Below are 21,598 nucleotides of genomic sequence, written 5' to 3'. Positions count from 1 at the left end.
TTAATCAATGTATAGTCAATGGTTTGGTCCAATCTATGCCCATTTGGTCATAAACGGTTCAAACTCTTTTTTTTTCTCTCTCTCTCTCTCTCTCTCTCTCCTTTTGATATAATTTTTTTAAAAAGGTCTAAAACAATTAAACAACAATAAATGCACATTACTTTTTGATAAAGTCCTTTTATTCTATCTTATCTCAAATAATGCTATTAGTTGATGATATTTTGAGTAATTTATTCAGCTATTTTGATATTAAAAATAATATACAATAAATACATCTTAAAAATAACGGTTAACATTATCCTTTAAAAAAAGATGTATATATATTCATATATTATTCAAACAATAATTTTCATAAAAAAAATTTCCAAATAAAAACTGAAGCAACGGAAAATCAGTTCTAATAGTTGTTTCTCAATGAATACAAAATAAAATAATAAAATTAGTTATTACACATACAAAAATAAATAATAAAACAATATTTAAATCTCGATTACATTTAACAAAAAGATAATATGAATTTTAATTAAACTAAAATCAAAGATATTATGTATTGAATTATACAAAAAGCTAATTCCGTTACCGGGAATCGAACCCGGGTCTCCTGGGTGAAAGCCAGATATCCTAACCGCTGGACGATAACGGAACTATTGCTTAAGGAAGATTTAATATTATCTAAGTTGTATTACTATGGAGACAGTTCACCCAAATTTATTAAATTAAAATAAATGACACCATTAAATTAAAATGAATAAGTAAATTTTTATAGGAAAACAAATATTTGTATTATATGTTTGGTAAGATATAAATTTATTTGCTAATGGATCCACATAAAAGGACGACGTGTAAGGCCACAAATAAAAAGTTTTCAACAGCACCCATCAATTATTGGCCTTGAAATTCGTAGCAAAAGCCATAAGATAAGATGCCCCCCATTCCACTTTTATTAAAAACTAAAATAAAATAAAAGAATAACCCTAATCATGCCTTATAATTTGAATTGATTTTTTACTTCTCAATAATTACATTTATTTATTATTGTAATAATAAATAATAACATGACAAATTTAAATAAAATTATACTTATTTATATAAATGTTAGGCTAAAATTTTCATATCTTTACTCTTATATTCAAATAATAATTTTTTTTTTTATATTTCACAAGTCAAGTAATTAAATCATGATAAAGTTGAAATTTATATTATTAGATAGTAAATTTAATTTCTAATCTTAAACAGTGACATAAATTCTTAATTTATGATTCATCTCTTTTATTAAAATTAAAGATAGGAAGACTGTGGAAGAACTTTAATAAAAAAAAAAACATTTTCGAGGAATCAATCAATCAATCATCATCACCGTATCAGGAATTTAATGTGGACCGTGCTGTACCGTATAACTCACTTCTACCACCCTCTCCGCCCATCTATATATACGTCATCCACAGTATTCAGTTTACAACTCTTTCTCTCGCTCGCTCGCAGTTTCCAATTTCGTTGATTTCCAGGTTCGTAATTCAATGTCAATACGATCTCTGTTTCCTTTTCATTATCTACGCTGTTCTTCGTGAGTATGCGGGAATCGGTGTTCGAATGGAAAAGGATAGGGCAAGTGATCGTGACAGTAATCAATCGTAGTAGAAAACATCAGACACGGAGAGAGAGAGGATATAAGTCGAAAGCGTTATTTAGAAATTGAATAAGAATGTTATTTCCGCTGCTTTTATATTCTAATCTTCTTTTGTTGTTCCTTTCCCTACTTGAAATCGAACTGGGAAGAAGAGAACTTCGGGTTTGCCGCTCTTTTCCAATTTCTCTTCCGCAAGTTCCCAACGCAGCTTCCGTTGGATCCTATCAACGATTACTGCTGGTTTCACTTTGCTTTTTTAACTGATTTTTTGTTATTGAAAGAGATGCTTTTCGAATCTGCTTCACAATCCGAAGTCGACTCGATTTGCTAGCAATTCGTGGTTTTACGCAACTATTCGGTTGGCTGTCCGACACAGATGTAGGGGGGAAAAAATAAATTAAAATAAATAAAATAAAAGAATCAAAAGATAGAAAGAAAAGGGAAGGGGAATTGTTTGGTTTTTCTCGGCGTTAAACAGTAAAAAGATCTCATTACCATAAAAAGGGCTCATGAAGGTATTAGCGAATTGCCATTTGTTTGCAATGTCAGGATTTATATGTGATCCGTGGTTTGATATGGTTCGAGCAAGGAATTACCCTAATTTAATTTTGAAATTACTGCAGATGGCTTCTTCTGCCCTTATCTGTGAGACAGAGCAATGGAAGGACTTGAAGGTAAGTCTATGCCTATTTCTATCCTTTGAAAGAATTATCCTTAACGTATTTGATGTGTACTGTGAAGCCTGTATCTCTATGCAGGCCCACATTGATGACATTAAAAAGACACATCTACGAGATTTGATGAGTGACACTGAGAGATGCAAATCGATGATGGTGTAAGATATCCAATTGTGCTTGTTAAATCTGCAATCACATCTCCATTTTACATAAGAATCTTGGTTAGATATTTCATGAACATTGGAATCACATCTCCATTTTAATGCTTTGATAGTTTTCTCGATAATAGTTTATGATATCCTATTGAACTTTTTCAAGCTATAATCTTCTTTTTATTTCCGTTTTTTGCATAATAATATCACTTACAAGATATTGCACAGACATTGATATCTAATGTGCATTTTAATTGTTATATGGTTTTCTCCATGATGGTGTAAGATATCCTATGGAGCTTGTTAAATCTGTAATCTTCTTTTACTTCCATTCTTTACATTGTAATCTCACTTCCAATATATGCAAAAACATTGGATTTTAATGTTCATTTTATTGCTTATATGGTCTTCTATAGGGAGTTTGATGGGATACTACTGGACTATTCACGCCAGCGAACCACCCCTGATACAATGGATAAGCTATTCAAATTGGCAGAGGTGCCTTAGATAATTCCTCTTTTTAGTGTATGGAACATCTTTTAAATTGTTAAATGTGTTGCCTTGTGTCCTAGTGCAGGCAGCATCCCTCAAAGGAAAAATTAACAGGATGTTTAACGGGGAGCGGGTAAGTAGCAAACTTGCAAACTGACCTACTCATTTACTTTCCTAACTTTTAATGCTGTATCAAAAGACACCTTCCCAAATTGTTTGATTACTTGGTCTTTAGATTTTTCCATTTGAACTAGCTACAATTTAGAACTTCCTTCATAGATTACTTGGAAATTTATGGCAAAGCTGTTGTATTCAGACACTAAAATTTCACAATAATCTTATCCTTCAACATTGTTTTATGTGGTGCCTTCAGATTAATAGCACAGAGAACAGGTCTGTTCTTCACATAGCTCTCCGTGCTCCAAGAGATGCAGTTATACAAAGTGACGGCAAGAATGTGGTCCCAGATGTTTGGCAAGTTCTGGACAAGATACAGGAATTCTCTGAGAGGGTGCGCAGTGGTTCTTGGGTAAGGTTTAGTTGTTAATTACCACTTACTGAAGCAATGAATCACATTGCTGTCACTAATGGATACATATTGATAGGTTGGAGCAACAGGAAAACCTTTGACCAATATTATTGCCATTGGTATTGGTGGCAGCTTCTTAGGGCCTCTTTTTGTGCATACTGCTCTTCAAACAGGTTGACTTTGTGAATTCAATCTTCAGCCACATGGAATTCTCTAATTTCCTTGCCTTCTCCTTTGCTTGTTCTTTGTATCAGATTTGTAAACTCATTTAAAGACATCCTGCATACATTTTTTATTCTTTCTTGGTGATCTGCAGATCCGGAGGCTATTAAGTCTTCAAGAGGACGCCAACTGCGCTTGTAAGTACAGATTTTATCAGAACTATAAATTCTTTACTTTTGGTACCTTTTATGAGTGAATAAGAACTTTCTCTGACTGCAGCTAATAAATATTGTTTCACTTCTAACTTCTATTATGCATGATTTTTGCCGAATGTGGTTCTATGAAAAGCTCTATGTAGAACATTTTGAGCTTTAATCAAATCATAGTTCATATATAATTTCTTTGCGTGCTATTTTTGACGGTAAAGATCAGGAGTAAGGAAAGGTTTAGATGTTATGAGGAATGCAGTTTTTTTTTTAACAGTTCCAGTGTGGAAATTTCTGGGAACACTTTTAAGGCTTTCTTCGAAGTTTTGAGAGTTTATTTTCTTTTTGGAAATGCGTATTTGAGAAAACACTAAGTTGGTGGATGAAGAAAGTTAAATGATAACCTTTTTAAAATTTTTGTGCTATCCCTTGTGGGATACATGCAATGAGTACAGGGAGATGTACTTTTTCTTTTTTAAATTTTCCTTCATTAGGTAAGTAAGGGTGACTATATCCTAGAACATTCTCAGGCATTCATCTCATGATCAATCTCCTAAGATGCTATTGTGATAATTTAAATTCCAGTATAAAGGGTTTTGGTTAATCGTTTTGATTTCTTTTATACATATAAAATGCCATATCCTTTAGCGCAGATGAACCTGCCATGATTATAATGATTTTTTCAGATTGGAGTATGGAATTATGTTATCATGCTCATGTTTCCTGTTCTCTTTGCAGTCTGGCAAATGTGGACCCAATAGATGTTGCAAGAAATATAACTGGATTAAACCCTGAAACTACGCTAGGTGACTCTTAGATTTGGATTGTTTGGTTCATATTCCTGCTGAATATTGCAAACTAAACATGTTCTACTCTTGGGTTTTGTTCTCCTGTGTTATCTTCAGTTGTGGTGGTGTCAAAGACTTTTACAACAGCTGAAACTATGTTGAATGCTCGAACACTGAGGGAATGGATCTCATCTGCTTTGGGGTTAGCCTGATAGCACAATTCTTCTTTATTATTTATGGCATAATAAGCGCTTTGCTTTGAATTTCATTGGGATGAGGAAGAATTTATCAATCATGGTTAGTATGACAGATGTTTTCGCTATATATCAATTGTAAAAGGAAAGGGAAGTGACGCATTTGAAGAAAATTAAGGGATAATAACTGTCTTCGTATAATTATTTGGTAAGGAAAAAGCATGCATATGCAGGGAATCATTTATAATATTTTGGATGGTGATGAAGAATTTTGAAATCATTATCTTTCATTGGTGGTTGATATCCAGAAAATCTAACAATGATTTTAGAAAAGGTAGCATCAGACCAAAATAAAGTATTTCCCTATCTAGTCACATACTTGTTGTCATGTAATATTGCAGGCCTGAGGCAGTTGCAAAGCATATGGTGGCAGTCAGTACTAATCTAACGGTATTGAAATATTCCTTTATATCATGTGCTCAGTATGCAATTTTCCCTCATCTAGTGCTTAAGTTGTTAAAAATATCCCCCCAGTCTAGCATGTTTTTGTTCATATTACCTCTATTGATGTCTTATTCTATCTCTTCCATGTTCCCTTTTGTCCTCATTTTTTTTATAAGATTAAATTTGACCCTGTATGTTTCTTTTGGAGGAGTAATAGATTGTCATGGTCATAAAAACTGTTTCTTGGCTAACGTACTCATTCATGTTTGTCTCCTTGCATGTTCCCCTTTGGTTTTGTATAATTGGTAGAAGGCACTTGAATGAACACTTTTGTTATTGCATACTTGTATATATGATGATATAGGCATATGACAACAACATACCAAACCTTTATCCCACCCTGATGATACAGGCATGCCATAGAAAAAACAAAGGAACATATAAAAGGTTGTCCCCATTGTATGAGGTTCTTCAGTTGTGAGGGTCAGTTGAGGGTTTTATTCAAACACACCCTTAGGGCATCTCCAATGAATGCGCCAAATGCAGCGCCAAATGCATTTTGGCGCAGAATCATCTCCAATGAATACACCAAAATGGTGTTGGGCACAAGTTTCAACCACTAAATTTGGTGTTGAGTGAATAGTGTAACACCAAATTTGGTGTTACACTATTCATCAACACCAAATTTTCATTTTTAGTTTATTTCCAATCTTACCCCTCTTTGTATAACTTCAAAACAATTTATTCCCTTTGTATCCTTTATCACTTTTATTATATTTGTATATTTTGATTAATAATTAGAAATATAAATTAAATTATTACAAAAAATATATATCGATGGAAATATTTTATTAATATCTATAAAATGAGTATAATATTGAATATATTTTAAAATATTTAATATATTTTATAAATACTATGTTAATATAAAATGAACTATTTTTGTTTATGTATATGAATTTTTTTATTTTAATAATTACTTAATAGAAAGAAAATATTTTTAATGTAAAAATTCAATAATATAATAAAAAGCAATAACATTTCCATTAACTTAAATTAAAAATACATGATGAAAATAGAAAAAAAAGCTTAAAATAAAAACAACAACAACAACATAACTTAAAAATAAAAAACATTTATTGGAAAAATAGTGAAAAAAAGAAGATAAGAAAATTAATTGAAATATTAAGTGAAAAAAACATTTATTGAAAAAATAGTTTCTTTGATTTAAAATATTAGTTGAAAAATGAGATGGATAAATAATTAGGTGGATAAACAATTAGTTTGCTAAAAGTTAGGCAAAAATAACTAATTAAAAATTTAGTAAAAAAATTAATTAGAATAACATATTTTGAAAAAAATATAAAAAAATTATGACTGTAATTTTTAATTTTTTTTTATAAAATATGACTAATTATTTTTAATTATATTATACTATTAATATTTATTAAATATTTATTTATAGAATATTCTTTAAAAATTTCCTTTTACACCAATTTGGTGTTAAACATTGGAGAGAACACCAAAATGGTGGACACCAAATTGGCGTAAATCACTGTTGGACACCAAATTGGCGTCCAATTTGGTGTCCAACATTGGAGATGCTCTTACCCTTACTTTTCATAAAGAGACTGTTTTCACAGCTTAAACTTGTGATCTTCCAGTCATAAAGAAGTAATTTTATCATTTCTACTATGTCTCACACTCAAACAGAGTAATATGTAAAAGGGCGTCCTCAGTGCACAAGTCTCTCCACTTGACAAGGGTCCTATTTTGCATGCAGCCTCCCCACCCCCTCTTTGCGAAGAGGTTGATTCCACAACTTCAACTTGTGACCTTCTAGTCATAAAGGAGCAACCTTATGGTTGATGCTAAGGCTTTCCTTCAAATGAAGTAATATATATCTTTGAAAAACGAATATGGATATATTTCAAAGTATTTTCAAACGGCATTCTAAGTCAGCTGGATTAGGAGCTAAATCCAGCTTTACCATATTTTATGTCTTTCATACATGTTCAAAAGGCAACAATAGTCAAACAAATAGGCACTTAGTTAGATGCGTAGATCCCTGTTCAAACTGTTTTTGAATATCAGATTATGATCACAATTAAGTTTGGCATTTCTGAACCCAGATTTAGATTTATTGCAATATGTAGTCTGCATTAATTTTTACATGTTGGGAAGACACGTGCTTTAAGGTTGGTCATATGTTTGCACATGCATGTTATATGGTACTTGTACTACTACAAGCTGTGTAAAGACAGGTTTTGCCACATTAAAACCCACCACCTACCTTCCTTCCATTTTGCCGCAGATGATTGGATCATTAATGCACGTGTTTGTCACTTCATTAGTCTCGGCTATACTTACTCTAGCTGCCAATTGTATGCAAAGCTAAATGTAACACCCAAAATCTGAGGCAAAATAGTACATGAAAAAAAAAAGGAGAAAATAAATATTGGATCATCACTGAAAACTAGGGAGTGGAGAATTAGGATAAAATAACTCTGATGAAACATCTACTAGTAACTAGATATTAGTCCTATTCCACACTTTTTACACAATCAAACCTTATCTCAAGTCTCCCAAAACATTTCTTACGACCCTTGTAGCTCATTCTTCTTGGATATTTCAAATTCCTATGGCTCATACCCAGTCCAGGTGTAAATTATCATTTTTCCCTTGGGGTCATTTTTCCCCTCTAATTCCTTTCTCAGGTATCCAATTCCATTTTTTTTAACCAATTAAGGGTTTGAAATTCCTTGGGACATTACAAGTTACACTTTGGTTGGTTAAATTATGTTGATGGTGTAAGATTTAGGGGAGCTGGAATTGTTTTTTCAGTTTTTCTATTTTAATATCATCTTAGTGATATATATCATAAAGATTTGCAAGTTTCCTTGATGATTTAGGAATTAGAATTTCTTTACCCCTGTCTATACTTATGAATATCAAGTGTAGGTGTGTGTCTAACCATCTTAACTCTTAGATTTTCATATTAGCTTCCCAAGGGTATGTGTTCAAAACTTGTCTATACGTATGTGGACATTGTAAGTATTAGAATTATTAGTATAATTAGATATATTGCATATTTATCTATTTATTTGTTATAACTATGTGTAATTAGGCTAAGTCCATAGGCTAAACCCGTAGGTTATTAAGCCCATTGTGCCTATTATAAATAACACACTAAGAGACTAATCTCTAAGGTTTTTCTCTCATAATTGTTTTCTCACATGGTATCAGAGCCACCGGTGAGAAAAACTCAAGTCACCGCTGTATATCTTTTTCTAGCGACCTAAAAACCCTAGTTTTCTTCTTCACTGTCACTGTTCACGCAGGGAAAAAAAAAAAAAAAAAAACCCTAGTTTCCCTTCACCGTCACTGTTCACGCCGTAATATCACTTTCCGACTGTCGTTTGCTGGAAACGACCCCACCCTGGGGTTCGCCGCCTTCAGGCCGAGTTGCCGCCAGAAAATCAAAGCTGCCAGAGCTCCCACACGCCGCCACGCACAGCCGTTTGCCCCCACGCGCTGGCGCGTGAAGGCGCGTCCGCCGTTCATTTTCCTCCGGCTTCTCCAGATCAGCTCGCCTCCCTTCCCTAGGCCTATTCCCGGTGTCAAATCATTGCTATGTCTAACCTCAGTGATGCAATTTCTGTTGGTGCTACTCCCGCAACTACACCTGTTACTCCTGCTGCCTCTCAGTCCTTTACTGTCTCCAATTTCGGAACAGCGAATATCACCACGGTTAAGTTGATAGGGTCTGCCAATTATCTCTCATGGACAGCCTCTGTCAAAATGTGGTTCAAAGGGCAAGGCCAAGTCGATCATCTTACCACAAAGGCTAAAAGTGTGCCGAAAGCCAATCGGGCTAGATGGGAACAAGTTGATGCCCAATTATGTAGTCTCCTATTGCAGTCTATTGATCCATCCATCATGCAGCTCTTTCGGCCATTTGAAACTTGTGTTGATGTGTGGCAGGAAGCTGAAGAATGTTATACGAATGACATCAAGCGTTTGTACATTGTGGTCTCTAATATCAAGAATTTGAAGCAAGAGTCGTCCATGGAATCTTATTTGGGACAGGTTCGGGCTCTCATGCAAGAATTTGATGCTCTTCTTCCCATTAATATGACCAAAATCGAACAGGTTGCTCAAAGAGAGAAGTTTTTTTATGGTTATTGCTCTTTTCGGTCTAAACCTAGAGTTTGACGCCATTAGACATCAAATCTTGACCAGCTCCACTAATCCTACCATGAAGGACTCTTTTAAAAGGTTGTTGAACATGACCGGTGCACATGGTATGTCCTCTTCCTCTCATGTTGTTCCTCCAGCCGAATCTTCAGCTCTTGTATCTCAGGCTTCTCCCTCAGGAGGAAATAGAGGCCGTAATAATAATCGGACACGTCCACAATGTACCTTCTGTAAGAAACTGGGTCATCCTGAGGATAGGTGTTGGAAGAAACATGGTCGGCCCGCTGCTCCGCCTACATCATCTCCCAGTGCCGCTCACGCATTCCAGAGTGATCCTAGTTCTACCCAATCTGTACCGGGTTCATAGTTGATACCTATGTCTGTAGCTGAGTATGATGTTTTTTTGAAATTTCAGACCACCCAACAGTCTCATCCTGGTAATCCTGTTGCTTGCATTGCTAAAAGCCCATCTCTTGGTCCTTGAATTATAGATTCTGGCGCCACTGATCATATGTGTGGTAATGAACTTCTTTTCTCTTCACTTACTTATTCTGATACCTTGCCTACAGTTACTCTAGCTGATGGCACCAAAACTGCAGTTAAAGGGATAGGCCAAACCATGCCTACTTCGTCTTTATCTTTAAATTCGGTTTTATATGTCCCTGGCTGTCCTTTCAATTTGATTTCAGTTAGCCAGCTTACTAAAACCCTTAACTGCTCAGTCACTTTCACTCCTACCTCTGTTTGTGTACAGGACCATGGTATGGGACGGACAATTGGCGTCGGGCGTGAGTCACAGGGTCACTATTATCTTGTTGTGCCAATGGCTTGCACAAGTGCTGCTTCCCCAGATCTCCTCCACTCTTGTCTTGGTCATCCTAGCCTCTCCAAATTGAAGAAATTAGTTCCTAGTTTGTCATCATTGTCTATTTTTGATTGTGAGTCATGTCAATGTGGTAAACATGCACGTAGTTCTTTTTCCAGTCGTGTTAATAATAGGGCTGAGGCTCCATTTTCTCTTGTGCACTCTGATGTATGGGGGCCCAGTCGTGTCACTACTACTCTTGGTTTCTCATATTTTGTTACTTTCATTGATGACTTTTCTCGCTGCACTTGGTTGTTTCTCATGAAGAGTCGGTCTGAGTTGTTTTCTATCTTTCAGACATTCATTGCTAAAATAAAAACACAGTTTGGAGTTTCTATACGTACTTTACGTAGTGATAATGCCCCCGAGTACTTTTCTTCTCAATTTACTACTTTTATGACTACTTGTGGCATTCTGCATCAATCTTCTTGTCCTTATACACCTCGACAAAATGGTGTTGCCGGCGTAAAAATCTCCATCTCATTGAAACTACACGAACACTACTTTTACATGTCAATCTTCCCACCAAATTTTGGGGAAATACTGTTCTTACTGCGTGTTATCCGATCAATCGCATGCCATCTTCAGTGTTACAGGACAACATCCCTCACTCTCTTTTATTCCCCTCCCAGCCCCCTTTATTCTGTTCTCCTTCGTGTATTTGGATGTATCTGTTTTGTGCATTCCTTTTCACCGGAACATGATAAACTTGCTGCCAAATCCCTCAAGTGTATTTTCCTCGGTTACTCCCGGTTGCAGAAAGGCTATAAGTGTTACTCTCCTGAGTTGAACCGCTATCTTATGGCTGCTGATGTCACATTCTTTGAACAACAATCCTTCTTCTCAGTTGTTCAGCCCGATTCACAGCGCCTTGACCAGGTATTGCCTATTCCTTCTCTTTCATTGCCCTTATCAGATCCTTCTGTCTCCTCCTCGGTGGACCCTTCACTTCCATCTTCCAGGTCACACTCATCGACTCCTCCACTTCTTACTTATCACCGCCGTCCTCATCCTGCTCCTGGCACCGACATTCCTCTTGACTGCGACTCTCCTGACTCACTCTCTCCGTCAGTGGTCACTCCTGCCATGGATCCTCAGCCCTGACAACCTTCCTATTGCACTCCGCAAAGGTACACAGTCTACTCGCAATCCACATCCTCTTTATAATTTTTTGTGTTATGACCATTTGTCACCTGCTTATAGTGCTTTTGTTTCGAGCCTTTCTTCTGTTTCTATTCGTAAAACAACAGGTGAAGCCATGTCCCATCCTGGTTGGCGTCAGGCTATGTTAGATGAGATGGGTGCTTTGCATTCTACTGTCACTTGAGATTTAGTGCCTTTGCCACCAGGAAAGACTCCCGTTGGTTGTCGGTGGGTGTTCACCCCTAAAGTGGGCCCCGACGGACAGGTGGAACGTCTTAAAGCCCGCTTGGTTGCCAAAGGCTTTACACAGATCTATGGGTTGGATTACAATGATACCTTCTCTCCAGTTGCTAAAATGGCCTCTGTTCGCCTATTTCTCTCTATGGCTGCCACGCGTCATTGGCCGCTCTATCAATTGGATATTAAGAATGCCTTTCTTCACGGTGATTTGCAAGAAGAGGTTTATATGGAGCAACCACTTGGTTTTGTTGCTCAAGGGGAGTCCAATGTAGTTTGCAAACTCAAGAAGTCTCTCTATGGCCTAAAACAATCTCCACGAGCGTGGTTCGGCAGGTTCAACATTGTGGTTCAAGCCTTTGGTCTTACTCAAAGTGAAGCTGATCATTCAGTTTTCTATCGATATTCTTCTTCTTTATGTATCTACCTCGTTGTTTATGTAGATGACATTGTTATCACAGGGAACGATCAAATTGGTATACAAAATCTGAAGGAACATCTCCATCAGCACTTTCAGACTAAAGATCTAGGCAAACTCCGATATTTCTTAGGTATTGAAGTTGCTTAATCAAGAGATGGGATCTCAATCTCTGAGAGGAAGTATGCACTTGACATCTTAGAAGAAACTGGTATGGTGAACTGCAAACCGATTGACACCCTAATGGACCCAAATGTCAAACTCTTGCCGGGACAGGGGGAGTCTTACTCAGATCCTGGAAGGTATAGAAGATTGGTAGGCAAACTGAACTATCTCACAGTCACTCGTCCTGACATTGCTTTTGCTGCGAGTGTGGTGAGTCAGTTTCTCAATTCTCCATGTGATTCTCATTGGGATGCTGTTATCCAGATTCTGAGATATATCAAACAAGCACCGGGTAAAGGGCTACTCTATGAGGATAAGGGGCACACATATATTTGTTGTTATGCAGATGCAGATTGGGCCGACTCTCCTTCTGATCATCGGTCGACCTCTGGATGTTGTGTTCTTGTGGGAGGAAATCTGATTTCTTGGACAAGTAAGAAACAAAATGTAGTAGCTACATCCAGTGCAGAGGCAGAGTATCGGGCTATGGCTAATGCAACTTGTGAGCTTATCTGGCTTAAGCAACTCCTAGAGGAACTCAAGTTTTGTGAAGTGTCTCCTATGAAGCTTGTTTGTGATAGTCAGGCTGCCTTGCACATTGTTTCTAATCCAGTGTTCCACGAGCGGACTAAGCATATTGAAATCGACTATCACTTTATTAGAGAAAAGCTGGTTGAAGGTGTTATTGTTACAGAGTTTGTTAACTCCAGTGATCAACTTGCCGATGTCTTCACCAAGTCTCTAAACGGTCCTTGAATAGAATATATATGTAACAAGCTTGGTGCATATGATATCTATGCTCCAGCTTAAGGGAGAGTATTAGAATTATTAGTATAATTAAATATATTACATATTTATTTATTTATTTGTTATAACTATGTGTAATTAGGCTAAGTCCATAGGCTAAGCCCGTAAGTTATTAGGTCCATTGTGCCTATTATAAATAACACACTAAGAGACTAATCTCTAAGGTTTTTTCTCTCATAATTGTTTTCTCACAGTAAGTATTAAGTATATATTAAAGAATCATCTAACATAAGATGATGTTATCTGTAACAATCTCCAATGGATTAGAGTGCATTAAGTCTTGGTATAGGAGTTAGCCCTTCTATTAGCTCCTTGACTAGCTCTTTTGAATGAGTTCCCATGGTTTTTTTTTTTTTGGTGGTATTAGGGCCAATTCATGATTATGACCATTTAGGCTTGAAGAGGATGTAGGGCAGAATTTGTAATTGATTTTGGTTAGGTTGTCAAACATTGGTTGATTGGGGGCCTATTACAAGGATGTGAGGTCAAAGAGGGGATGTTATAGCACTTGACATACATTGGGATGTGTTGAGTGTCACATTGGAGTTGTAATGGGAACGTTTGTTTAGTGCTTTCAGATGAGTTCTTATTTTTGTTGCTTTATTGTTTAGAGATGTTGATGCTAAATTTAACTTGAGAGTGAAAAGAAGAATATTTCTATCCCAAAATCTAAGTGAGAGGGTGTAATTGTTTCCCCTCTTATCAAATCTGAGTTTGTTTGTCAAATATTGTTAAAATTAAATAATCCAAGTGTCTAGTTTGAGTATGGGAGTCAAGCATTCATTTCATCGCCTTACCCTTGATATATCTATTGGGCATGAGTGATAAGAGGGATAGATGAGTCATGTAACATTAGAATAAAGGTGCATATGCGAGAACTTGTGTGTTAATTGATTGTTCTGTTTGCATTGCTCATTACATGTATACTATATTCTTGGTTGAGGATAGGGGCAGAGTCAGGATTTTGATTCATGGGGGCGAACTTAAATATAAAAAATATAATTTCAAAAATAAGATAATAATGATAATATTAAAATATAAAAACTTTTTACAATTGTTTCTTACGACTTTTCATACTAGAAATTGCAATTGTTCAAGAAAGTTACATTGATAATTTGAATCTTTAGACTCGTCATGGCCACGAAAGGCTAGTCCTTGCCATAGAAGAAGTCGAACACAATCAATTGATGCATTCAGACGAATTCAATAATCACAAAGTGTTTGTTCTAATTGCCTGAAGAAAATTGTCTCAATATTTTGCTCTTGATTCATTAAGGCTTCACAATTATTGCAAACTTAATTGTGTGCACTATTGGCATCTCTAACATGAACTTAAAGTCTATCTTTTTTTTTTTTTTTTAAAATTACTGAACCCTTCTTTCACAAAAGAATCACCATCTCCTTGTTCCCCATTATTTGTTTTAAAAAAATAACAGTATAAGCAAAATGCAACATCTTTGCTTATACTATATTCCAACCAGTCACCAAATTCATCGAACCAAATTGGAATGAAGTGTCTTGATTTCGAGATTGACACAAATGTCTTTGCAAGTAGACTCTTCTAATTTGATCTCAAAAATTAACATTGTAATCAATTATTGTAATTCTTAACCTAGGATCCATAGGAAGTTGTACAACATCAATTTGCTTAATACTTGCTTTGTTAATTTGTTCATTTTCTTCAATATAAATTTTCCCCATACTTGTTTTCTTCGCTTCACAATTTTCTTCAATACTTGCTTTCTTTGCATCATCATTGAAAAAAAATAAAATCATGAGCAAATTGTGAAAAATGTTGTGATGGTTACTACTGGGCCATTATATATTTGTTTTTTTCAATACTTACTTTTTTTTATTTCTAGTAGTAAAATATAATATAACTTTCTTTATTTCTAGTAATGAATCATTGTAAATTTTTTTTTTTTTTTTTTAAATCTGGCCCAGTGGGGGCGCAACTGCCCCCACTGGGCCTCACATGGCTCCGCCCTTGGTTGAGGATGACCGTAGTTATCATGTGGTTTTGAGTTACATTTTGATATTGAATTAAAATTAATTGTCAAAAGTTGATTAGATTGAATTGATATGCTTGATAGTATTTTATTTTTTTTAACTCATGTTTGAATCCATTTAATCTTCAATGCAGCTTGTGGAAAAGTTTGGGATTGATCCTAATAATGCTTTCGCATTTTGGGACTGGGTTGGAGGCCGATATAGTGGTAAGTGCATTAGCTTTTCCTTGTAAATTCCATGATAAAAATGTGATTTTGGTTGATCTTTGAACCTCTTTTGCAGTTTGCAGTGCTGTTGGAGTTTTACCTCTGTCTCTCCAATATGGGTTCTCAGTTGTTGAGAAGTATAGTAACTTATGCATTTCTCTTATTTAATTGCAATATTTGATTTTTTTTATGAATTTAGATTTAATTTAGTAGAAATATATATTTATAAACAGCTGTATACTTTTATGGGGTGTAAAACTTACATTCTGTTAGCAGCATAAAGGAAAATTCATGTTGAAATGAAAGAAAGTATTTATAAAATGATCACGGTGACACACTATGGTTTCCTGTGTCTTATTTTGGTTGGTTATTGCATGAACTTATTTATTTATTTTTTCAAAAGGTTCCTGAAGGGAGCTTCAAGTATTGATCAACACTTCTACTCAGCACCTTTTGATCAAAATATTCCGGTATGTGCTTCCTCACTTGAGCTTATGCATGTTTATTCTTTGCTTAACTATATTCCATACAAATTTGAATGTTTATTTAGTGTTCTTGCACTTCTTGTGACACCTAAATAATCTCAAAACCATGTGTCCAAGGAATAAAAGAAAGATTGAGCCTAATTTATGTACTTTAGGCCAATCTATTTCTGTGGATCATCAAATATCAGGCACTGTTTGCAGCTTTCATGTTCCAGTGTCAGGGTTAAATACACAAACTTGTTTAAGAAGATTATTCTATCCAGCTTCAAGGTATTTCTGACAGGTATTTTTTTATTGGATGCTGATATATGATACTGCATCATTTCTTTAGGTGCTCTTAGGTTTGCTGAGCATTTGGAATGTTTCATTTTTTGGATATCCTACAAGAGTAAGTAGTGACCTGCCAAATATGTTGTTTTCTTGCTTTCTATTTTAAATCTTACCTGATGATGCCTTTTTCATGATATTGAAACTTATGATGTTCCAGGCTATTTTACCTTACTCTCAAGCCCTAGAGAAGCTTGCCCCTCATATTCAACAGGCATGGTGGACATTTTTGCTGCTTTGTGTTGTCCTCAAAGATTATTACATCTGGTTAAACTCGCTCAAACTTTTAGGTTAGCATGGAGAGTAATGGAAAAGGGGTATCAATTGATGGTGTGGTGCTTCCTTATGAGACTGGTGAAATTGATTTTGGTGAACCAGGAACAAACGGTCAGCATAGCTTTTACCAATTAATTCACCAGGTAATTTACTTGTTCTGTCTATATAGTATGCAGGAAGTAAACATTTTTTCATGAATGTACATATAAACAGTGAATCCGTACAACTGGCTGCTGGGAGTAGTTCAATTATGTTTCTGTTCTTTTTCTGTTTGGTAGCCTGCAACTCTCTCTAGCTTGAAGTTAACCTTTAATCAGAGAGATTGTGTAGAAAATAAATTTCTTTTTGACTGTGACAAAATATGTGAGCTTACCAAAGGGATGAAACACAGGAACTAATTCCCATGTGGCAGTGCATTTCTGCAGTCAATTTTGTTTACCTTGAATGTATTCTTTATTAGTTGAAACTTTGTCTCCTAACCCATCTTCTTGGAATTTTCAGGGAAGAGCAATTCCTTGTGACTTTATTGGTGTTGTGAAGAGTCAGCAACCTGTGTACCTGAAAGGTACCTAACTCTTCTTTATTTTTTTATTATTTTCATTGGGTTACAACGCCCAATCTTGGTGACTTATATTTTTTAGATCCTTTTTTCTTTTTCTTTTCTTTTGGGGTTGGGGTGGGGGGGTCCTTTCTGGCGTTTCTGTCTGCTACATCTCTATTTAATGGGTTGCAGGTGAAATTGTAAGTAACCATGATGAGCTTATGTCCAACTTCTTTGCACAACCAGATGCCCTCGCTTATGGGAAGGTAAGTTCAATGTTATTACTTTATCCTTGTTGAGCTTATGTTTGATATTCCACATATGTGGAGATTGCAAGATATGTTCTTATTTGTCTGCCCTAAGATTGCATTCTGTACCTAAATCTGGGATTCTCTAACTAAATTTATGTTTTTTCCTAAAGACCCCAGAACAGCTGAAAATGGAGAATGTCCCCGAGCATCTTATCCCTCATAAGGTTAGTTTTAGCTCACTCCAATTCAGTGTTTTTTATTTGCAGTTGAGTGCTTATTTCTAATAGTTGCATTATCCTTCTCAGACCTTCTCTGGAAATCGTCCATCTCTCAGTCTTCTACTCCCATCACTGAGCGCTTATAACATTGGACAGGTTTGTGGTGTGGTCAATTTCTTTAGTTCTATGACTTCTATCACAAATCAGTGCCTACATGTTGAAAATCCTTAGAATGTTTTCAAGAACTTTACAATTTAAAAAATATTATTTTTTTTGGGTTCTCGTTAGCAATCTAGAAGTCTGAAGTCCCTGGAGGTCCAGTACAGATTAAGTCCATGTCTAGAATTTTCATGAGTTGTTATGATCAACTCTTAAGTCTTTTGCTAGAAGTCTGAAGTCCCTGGACAGATTAAGTCCATGTCTAGAATTTTTATGAGTAGTTATGATCAACTTAACCAAAGTGTATAGACTTTTATCTCTAGGGTTAAGTCTTCCTGGGTAGTCCATAACCAGGACTTGAGGGTTGTGCATGTTACGACAATTGGACCAATTAAATGGTAATCTGAAACTGCAGTTACTGAATAGCCTAGACCAATAAAATATGCTGTTTGATTGCTGAATTTTATGCTTCACTTTTTAATTGAATTACATTGAACTTTATGGAATTTTATGGTGGATGGATAATGAATTACTTGAAGATCCGGTAGAGTACCAACAGCATTATTTCTTAGGCAATTGGATTATAGGTTGAGGGTAAAGCGTCATTTATGCCAGGAAAGCACATATTCTTTGGACCTATTTGGCAGTAGCTTCTTTTCTTTTTTTTGGTGAAAAAGCTGGCTTAAAGTAGTAGAGAAAAGGCTAGCTTAAAAAAATATGTAGTGTTTGTAGTTGTTAAAAATTCTAGTCTTTTGTTAGCAATTTTTGTAGTAACATGATTTAGAAAATGATAATGATGCCCATAGTAAGGTAAATATTATATCTTAGGAAATAGTTGCATAAAAATGTGAAAGTATTATCCTATTTCTTTTGGGGGTAACTATATAACCATCCTAGGGTCATCCTACAATGGTTGTCCTTATTCCTATTAAATCTCTTGGGATAACTATATAATCATCCCAGGGGTTTGTTTCTACTAGGAATAAGGAGAACCGTTGTCTGAACTGGTTTAGAACATCAACAGATATGCTCCATTCCTTAGAACGATTGGAACAAGAAACTGGCCGAGTCAAGTTTGCCTCCCAGCACCAAACTATCCATTCATTTGACATGTCGTGATGAACTTCTATCTCAAGCCCTTGGCCCATATAACCTTAGAATTAGCAATTAGTCTGTCCCAAGGAGTTAAATGTTTTTACTGCATTGCTTCTATGCCTATCCCAAATCTCTGTTAATAGTGTACTTGTTCATCTATTGAATGTTAGAATTCCCTGTCAGTTGTTTGTCCCAAGGTTCGATATTTTTACCACCTTGCCTCTATTCCTATCCCACACCTGTTTTTCCCATAGTGTAATTGTCCATCTAATGAATGCTCTAGGATGCTGGCCGGGCATCCTAGTTGCTATGATCAGGTTTGGATAGCACCTAAATCTACGTCTGTTGCTTAGTGAGCCAAATATATATCACAATCCACTGCAAACACACTTGGCATTCTAAGCTTAGCATGGGTTTCATGTGCACCTAGGCAGCCAAGTATCTACAAGGTTAAGACGTTATAAAGCACCAGTGTCTAACTGAAGTGGCCCTTGAACTGCACTAAGTGATCACCTTTTACGTGCAGATCACACAGCCTTTCCTGCTTTTGACTCCTCCACTAATTCAAATTAAATAAATAAAATCTCCAAGAACCAAACTTAATGAATGGAGCAAAAGCACAATCTTGATGGGAGTAATGTGTCAGCTCCAAGAAAATAAGTGAGGATTATCTACAGACCCATACATCATAAACCATTTTAATATACGTGCTGTATGTCTGCCAACTTTTAGGGGTAAGACAGAAAAAAAAAAAAAAAAGACCAGAACAATAATTTTGAATGCGGTACTTGTTAGAAAATAGGTGCCCCGTTTGAGCTGAAACATATTTTGCTTGGTAGCATAGTGTGCTGTGAGTTCAAATCTTTTTGTAGCTTCGTGTATAGTGTATTTTTTAAGCTGGTTAATATCTTGCTACTTGGACTTTTTATGACAAGATATGCTGGTTATGACCACATTTAGGTTTGAAAGGCCAAAATAGGCATGAAATGGAACTAATCCAAGATCAATGAGAGCATGGACTACTAATCCTAGATCAGTGAGAGCATGGAGTATTATGACTCTAGTTACATTTGATTGATAACTTTTGATAGGTGTTTTTTCCCTCATGGAGCAGTACTTCATGCTCCAAAGGAGCATGCACAACGCACACTTAAGAAAAAAAATCAATTAATAACTTCTTTTTGGCTTAAAAAAGAATTGTCTTTGTTGTTTTCTGGCGCCATCCTTGCCTGAACTGAAATTCATGGTGCAAATTCTCAAAACGGGCCAGTAAAACATGGGGAATGTGCTATATGCATATCTATGTCTCACTTTTAAATGATCAACATTTCTGCTTGTGTGGACTAATCAGGCAGTTTTTTATCCTTGGTTCCTCTAGTTGCTGGCAATCTATGAACACAGAATTGCTGTTGAAGGCTTCATTTGGGGTATCAACTCTTTTGATCAGTGGGGTGTTGAGCTAGGAAAGGTATTTCGCTATTAACAAAACTACCAATACTAAAAAAAAATTCTCTCAAAATTATTTGATTGACCCGCCCTTGCAGTTGCCATATCGGGGTTGTGCTGCTTTCCCAACATAAATTTATGTTCACCCCACATGCTTTACCAGCTTGCCATTGTTTTCCTATGCCAGTTTCCTGCCTTTTCTTGTCTTCTGTTAACAAATATGTTACCATGTAAAATTGCAGTCATTGGCTTCACAAGTCAGAAAGCAACTTCATGCATCACGCAAGAAAGGAGAACCAGTTCAAGGCTTCAACTTCAGTACTACTACAGTGTTAAAAAGATATCTAGAGGTATGGGAAAGTAGTATTCAGTAATAATGAATGGGAATCCTTCTGTCGTTATGTATAACCTAGACGTCAAAACCATTTTCCTAACAAAACTGCTGTTTTCACGACAAACCTCTGGAATTTTACTTTCAAGATGCAGAATCGCAAGAAACTATGATTTGAGCACTCTGAACAGTCTGAGCTTTAAATGTGAATAACATGGCTTATACTTGCAGTGAAAAGATATTCCCTCGGTAGATGAACTACACAAACTGAACTTCATTTAACGACTTCACTTTTCCATGATTCCTTTATAAGGAGGCACTTTTGCGAGGTTTTGCTTTACTCATTTTGGTGATGTTACTCAACTTATTTTCTCCCACTTCACAGGCAAGTGCAGATGTGCCCGCAGATCCACCAACCCTTCTTCCCCACATGTAAATGCTGCTTGTTGAAAGATTCACCAGCCTTTGGGTCATCACATAACTTGGAAGCTCCAATGAAGTATGGTCAAAACTATCATATACTTTCCGACTTCCATGAATGTTCTGTGGCTCCTGTGATATTGTGATATGAGTTGATTTGCCTTGAAACTGTTTTCGGATTACACAAGTTTTGGCTGTTTGAACTTTGAAGTCGTTATATGAACTGAATCCCTCGTTTGATTTCAGTAGCCGGTGGGGCTGTTTCCTGGAAAGACTTTACTTTTCAGGCAGAAAATAATGGTGTTTAGAAGTGGGTATAAAATAATTATGGTTTGGTGAGCCGAGATGGACTTGCTGGTCAATTTTGTTGTTTTAAGATATTTGCCAGGGCGGCTGAAAATAAACTTTAAATAGTACATATGTGACACACAGGTTTCCTACAGCTGGGCTCCTTGTCCTAGACCATCTCTAATGGAAATCACTATCCTAATCTCAATTATATTATAAATAATTAACTCTTTTACTTCAATTTTATCTCAAAAATTATACATGTTTCAACCAGACTCTTTATTCTTTTTTTATTTTGATTCCTTATTTTATTTATTTATTAATAAATTTTAATTCTATTTATCTTACCTTATTTATAATAATTAAATATTTATATACATATAATTAATAATCAAATACATAAAATAATAATATATATATATATATTGCCAGTGCTGGAAAG

General features: G+C 35.7%; 1 protein-coding gene and 1 non-coding gene across 2 annotated transcripts; one reads left to right on the top strand and one right to left on the bottom strand.

Moving 5' to 3' along the window:
• Positions 1-571: 571 nt before the first annotated feature.
• Positions 572-643, bottom strand: TRNAE-UUC (transfer RNA glutamic acid (anticodon UUC)). Its single transcript has one exon. It is a non-coding gene; the product is annotated as a tRNA-Glu (tRNA).
• Positions 644-1,395: 752 nt separating this feature from the next.
• On the top strand, positions 1,396-21,207 carry LOC127808065 (glucose-6-phosphate isomerase, cytosolic 1). Its single transcript, XM_052346406.1, has 24 exons — positions 1,396-1,505; positions 2,251-2,301; positions 2,386-2,462; positions 2,873-2,954; positions 3,034-3,081; positions 3,322-3,477; positions 3,554-3,650; positions 3,794-3,836; positions 4,584-4,651; positions 4,751-4,835; positions 5,229-5,277; positions 15,247-15,319; positions 15,396-15,456; positions 15,723-15,789; positions 16,136-16,192; positions 16,292-16,345; positions 16,422-16,550; positions 16,909-16,972; positions 17,141-17,214; positions 17,370-17,423; positions 17,505-17,573; positions 20,050-20,139; positions 20,360-20,467; positions 20,834-21,207. Exons 2-24 carry the CDS (start codon positions 2,251-2,253, stop codon positions 20,882-20,884), a joined length of 1,707 nt encoding a protein of 568 aa, XP_052202366.1. The 5' UTR covers positions 1,396-1,505; the 3' UTR covers positions 20,885-21,207.
• Positions 21,208-21,598: the final 391 nt, after the last annotated feature.

This window comes from Diospyros lotus, chromosome 8 (genome assembly GCF_014633365.1).
Source record: "Diospyros lotus cultivar Yz01 chromosome 8, ASM1463336v1, whole genome shotgun sequence".
NCBI classification, from domain to species: Eukaryota; Viridiplantae; Streptophyta; class Magnoliopsida; order Ericales; family Ebenaceae; genus Diospyros; species Diospyros lotus.
Note: the sequence above shows the minus strand (reverse complement) of the source record. Positions and strands in the feature narration are given on the sequence as shown.

Bases quoted from the DNA above. Each gene is read 5' to 3' on its own strand.
- LOC127808065 (XM_052346406.1), top strand. From the start codon at position 2,251: ATGGCTTCTTCTGCCCTTATCTGTGAGACAGAGCAATGGAAGGACTTG. The intron at 16,193-16,291 runs GTAAGTAGTGAC...ATGATGTTCCAG, and splicing joins TTTTTGGATATCCTACAAGA to GCTATTTTACCTTACTCTCA. The intron at 17,574-20,049 runs GTTTGTGGTGTG...TGGTTCCTCTAG, and splicing joins GCGCTTATAACATTGGACAG to TTGCTGGCAATCTATGAACA.